This window comes from Pyrus communis, chromosome 16 (assembly GCF_041283825.1).
Source record: "Pyrus communis isolate YQ-2024b chromosome 16, ASM4128382v1, whole genome shotgun sequence".
NCBI classification, from domain to species: Eukaryota; Viridiplantae; Streptophyta; class Magnoliopsida; order Rosales; family Rosaceae; genus Pyrus; species Pyrus communis.
The window spans coordinates 3326187-3331565 of NC_142580.1; the positions used below are offsets into that span (position 1 = coordinate 3326187).

General features: G+C 37.8%; 1 protein-coding gene across 1 annotated transcript; it reads right to left on the minus strand.

Annotated features, from left to right (window-relative positions):
• Positions 1-3802: 3802 nt before the first annotated feature.
• On the minus strand, positions 3803-5379 carry LOC137730743 (S-adenosylmethionine decarboxylase proenzyme). Its single transcript, XM_068469702.2, has one exon. The coding sequence runs from the start codon at positions 5171-5173 to the stop codon at positions 4097-4099; it is 1077 nt and encodes a 358-aa protein (XP_068325803.1). The 5' UTR covers positions 5174-5379; the 3' UTR covers positions 3803-4096.

The following is a 5379-nucleotide window of genomic DNA, read 5'->3' on the forward strand; positions in this document are numbered from 1 at the left end:
GACATTACACATCTCCGTATTACTACGCGATACTAACCTGTTCGCTGCCAATTTGACCGATCTTGGGACCCAAGACCAACAACAGCCCTGGAAAGAGTTCCCTAGCCTCAAAACTTTTGCCAAGGTAGGAAATGCTTCCCATTGGTGATGGCAAACATGGAATAAGCTCCTTTACAAATGGTGCCATCTAAAGCTTAGGATATCCCATACACGCCATAAACCAGCTCTTCTTTCCTTTAGTACTGCAGAGAAGACCAAATAAATCTCTCTACATTCTTTATACCACCCAAAAAAAGGGTGGTAAAAATTGAAAGTTTCTTTGTATATTTTGAAAGGATTATGGTACTGCTATTTATATAGTCCACTTTTTTATTTCTTTTTAATTAATTTCACACAAAATTTGTTTGAACTAATTAATTGGACTTCGACCTATATATTTTTGAGACGATCGTTACTGACATATGGGCTACTGTCGCTAACAAAACCTAACACCTTACTTAACGTAGTCCAAACAATTAACAATACTATAAAGATATTACTATTCGATTCAATCAGTGACTAGCTGAAGAAACGAATGCAGTATGTGATTTGCACAAGTAGATCGAATCTTGGCCTCTCAAAATAAGATGACAAAGTAGAGGCTCCCTCTTTGCCAGCCATCCAATCTGTCTGGTTCACAAAGTAGAGGATCTCAAAATAAAGATAATGCTGTGCGTATGATCCACTTATTCTCAATAATTTGGTTTTGATGTAACACGTTTTAGGACTAATTAAATTAAAAATAAAAATTAGACAATACTGTAGCTACTAAAAACAAACCCAACAAAGATTTAACCTTAAGAAAACGTTAAAATTAACTAAAGGTTAAATCACTTTTTTGCGAAGGGATAAAATGCATCAACCTTGCTTAGCTGGCCTCCATAACTCACAAACAAGCCAAAAGCCAACAACGTATCTATATATTTGACAAAAACAAACAATTATCCATTTATGCAAAACAAAACAACGTCGTCGTCTTTGGATGTGTTGTTTCAGAAATGGCTGACTACCAGTACATAATAACCAATCAGGTATATATAGTAGAGTAGGAGAGATCTTTCAGTTTGTCTGGCGCATGGTCCGGTAAGTTATGTGTAATAATACAATTGATAAAAAATGTCAAAAAGAAAAATTATAACTAGTTGTATTAGGATAGTTAGTGTACTCGATGGTATTCCCGACATGCTAAAAGATTTCTCGAAGAGTAGGAGTATATATGGTATTAGTACTACCAGCAGCAGCTTTGATTTGTAAAATTGGGTTGGAAGCAACCCAAATTATGTTGTCTTTAAGAATAGCTGCGACCGAGGAGGTGAGTTCATTGTCACACACATCAGTCCCACGAACATTTACATCTCTCAAAACTAAAAATAGTATGTAAATGTGATTTTTTATAAATTAAAATAATATAAAGATTGGGATTTATTCCAGACTAGCTAGTTGGTTCTAGAATTAGTCATTAACCAAGTTCCCAACTAGGTTCTACAACAGCTAAACAAACTTTAGATTGAGAAAGTTTTTTAGTTTGACAATCACACAATTAAGTGATGTTAGTAATTTATATGTTATAATATTAGTGGATAACATAGTTAACATACCATAAATATAAAATATAGTATTAGTATAAATAAATTCAAATATTACAATATAAAATAATTGATCAAACTACGTGGCGGTGTGGTGTAATAGTAACTAAAAAAAACCTTAGCTCTTAAGAGCAACTCCACTCTTGAAAAATGAGCTGGCCTAAAATCCATTTAATCCACCCAAATAAATAGTAATTGGCCAAATACATTTTCACCACTAAAACTAAATAGCCTAGTCCATTTTATTAAAATATTTTTTTATTTTATTATAAAATAATAAAAAAATTACTATTTTATTTTTAATTTCTGACATTTTCTTTATTTATAAACAAAAATATCATTAATTTATGACATTTTATCTATTTTATTGAAGTTTTTTTGCCGAAAAATCTGGATCGTTGATATGAAAATCGAACAGTCCAAATTGTGACATGTCACTAGCCGTTGGGTTTGAATTTCAAATTTGTTTTACCGTTGGAAATCCAACAGTCGAAGACAAGTCACATGGCCATATCCCGCGCCCCTTTAGTGCGCACGAGGCCCGCCGTCTGTATCATTGTCAGGAACGCGCGCCTGACGCAAAAAAAAAAAAATAATAATAATTTGTGGCCTTTGCTGACGTCATGACGACTTTAGCATGATGCCAGATAGGCTGGTTTCTCCCTCAGTTAATTTACAATGAATATTGAACGGATGAAAATAGTTAAGAATAAGTGACTTATGATTATGTCACATGTCCATGTCTATCAAAAATCTTATTTAGATTTTTGAGTAGATTTTGGTTGCTCTCTTCATGTCAATGGGTAACGGCAACCCAATGCTCACACAAGAAAACTTCTTCGGCGGTCGATCATGCGGTTCCAGCTTTGATTCTACCCTTCAACAGGAGATGTCAATTTTTTAAAGCACAAACAAAATAGGAAATAAGAAAGTAGAAAATGAAACATTGTATAGAGTTTTGGTGTGGGAAAGGGAAAATGAATTAGTATTTATAGAAAAAGTTTACAAACCGTGGAAATTTTCTTTTATTTGATTTTTTTTTCTTATTTTTCTGATTTTTTTCTTAAATTTTTAGATTTTCAAAAGTACTTGTTACGAAAAATAATAAGAACCGTTGACTTAAAGAAGAATCTAAAATGGATGTATGAGGTTTGGCCATGTGCTAAGCAACCGCTGTGGTGGGCCCTAGACAACATAATTGATCACGCCACTCTTTTAGTTGGTCGTGTGTAGAGCACGCGCCTAATGCAAAAAATGATTAAAAGGACTTACTGATGTTAGTCTAACATCAGTGCCAAGGATTTGGGCTTTGGTCTCAAAATCGACATGGCACCAGCCATAGCTAATGAGCCTCGGCGACCCAAAAATGAAAGGAGGTGTGTTTTTGGTTGGATTTGAGATCTAATCATATCAATTTTTACCATGGACAGAATTCATAGACGTGCTCTTAAGGATCCTTAATAGATCCAATGGGAAGCTTTCACAGAAATCTTAGAATGGTTCAAATGTCCCTTTGGGTCTAGGGCCTCCGGTCTACTATTCACAAAATTTAAAAATAAAGTCAGGCATTCAACAGGGCAACTAGAACCCTAAACCATTGGTTGAGCGTGGCGCCTCTACTAAACCTTAAAACCCTAAGCTCTAAATTATGATTAATTACAAGTTACTGCTATCCCCATACAGCTCATACTAACTGAACTAATAAAACCGGAAAAGACTTCACATACGCCCCCCATGGAGGATGCTAGAAACTTTCTTTAGCGAGGCAACCTTAATCTCTAGTTACGAATATTTTTTTTGTGATAGTAAAATATCTTCTTTAATTTCATTGCATTTTTTTCTTCACATTTCATGAAGTCAAATTGAAGGCATTTTTTTCATAATGATCGCTTATTACTATATGTATTATTTGAAAATTTCAACTGATCAATAGAAGGAGCATGAATCATATGGCAAATATGTTCTCGGGCCCTTTGGTAAGCATCGTGATTTTTACTTTGCACAAATCTTAAGTGGAGGCAGCTACTCTCAGTGAGCCTTAGCTACATCAGTCCTTGTACGTCCTTGCAAGGGATACTACCGTAACATCCCGGACCAATGATACAAAGTCTGGAAAACTGCCAAAACCCTAGACTCCAACATTCAAGCAGGCTTCAATGTTGAGGAAGATAAAAAAAGGCAACAGAAAAACTAACGTCTGTAAATAAATTGTAATAAACATCAGGTCTGATCCACAGAATCAATCTAAGAATGCAAAGACAACAACAAATTAAGCATCCTGAATACAATAGGCATAGCGAACCTAGGCTTTTGTGTGCTGCATCACGAGAAACGACACTCGAACATGAACCGAAACACTAATCCAAGACAAATTTCAGACATTCTACGGTTACCATTATCAGGCCGTCGCTGACAGGTAATTTATTCATAAATCAGAAAAATGACGACCGTCCTAAGCTTCACGATGGCATTCAATAATCTTCTTCCTCTTCTTCCTCTCTCCAGCAGCCCTTGAGAGTTGATCGAGGAGAACTGCAGCGCTCCGTCTTCAGGAACCTATGGTAGACAATGGCTCCACCCAGTCCAAGCTCTTCGTGGCTGCTCTCTTCGCGACAGTATCCCTTCAAATCCACGGAACAATGTTGCTGGAGTGACTTGCTAGCAACATTGGAGTGCACAGCTAGGGAGAACTCTTTCGGTTGGAAACAAACCAATACCCTCTCAACCAACTGGTTCAGGTTTACATCTTTCAGATCATATCCAGCGGTTTCAAAACTCGCATAACTGAAGCCATCTTCTGGTGTGACGTGAATGGTCGAAATTGCAGCTCCTTCGATGGAGTTCATGGAATACCCACAGGGGTCAAACTCGAAATCGCAAATGTCCGAATCTGGAAGGATCTTTCGGATACCAGATTCGGTTGTCATCGCTGTGGCTGAGCTCGATTGGGTTTTGTAGAATACAGAAGCCTTTCCCCTGTCCAAACCAGTCATGCACATTTCGAGTGTGTACACAGGTTCGACCAAGCTTGCTGATTCGGCAGTCGCCGAATATACATGCCATTTCTGAGGTCCGTCTGACCTGCCCATCACGTACGCCCTGCTTCCTGACCCAAGCTTCCCGAAGTAGCTGTCAAGGACCGAAACTTCTTCTGAGAAGCTACGATGAGGGTATGTCTGTGCTCCTGGAAAAATGAAACTCCCACGAGTGTACTTCACAGATCTCACAGCAAGGGAAATGGTTTCAGCCAACTGAAGGACAGTCGGGATCACACGGAGCAACTTGGTTGTGCCACAAGTTTTGATGATCATCTTGTATGGATGAATAAAGAGGCTCGACTCAGAAAGAACATACGAGTCAACATCGTCATTCGACAATGACGAGACGATAGTGCACTCAGCTTGGTCAAGAAATTCATCTATCTGAGCTTTGGACAGAGACCGAAGACCCCTTCCTTCAGGGTCGAGAAAGATACTCGGCTCGAAAAATGTTATTTCTAGCCTCTTTTCATAACCTTCAAATCCAATAGCAGAACCCTCCATGGCCATACTGACTAACACGAGCGCTTACAGTTGCAAGAAGATCACAGAATCCAAAGCAGATTGCAGTTGCAAAGAGATGACAGTCGCAAAAGAGAGAAGAGAGGAAGATGTCGATTGAAGAAAACGGAAATAAACACCTAGGAAAGCAATAAAACTGATGAACCACGCCTCGTGGTTAAAAATCCAATTTAGGAATATCAGGATGGTTTGCG

Excerpts from the sequence above, each read along its gene's own strand:
- LOC137730743 (XM_068469702.2), bottom strand. The coding sequence starts at position 5,173 with ATGGCCATGGAGGGTTCTGCTATTGGATTTGAAGGTTATGAAAAGAGG.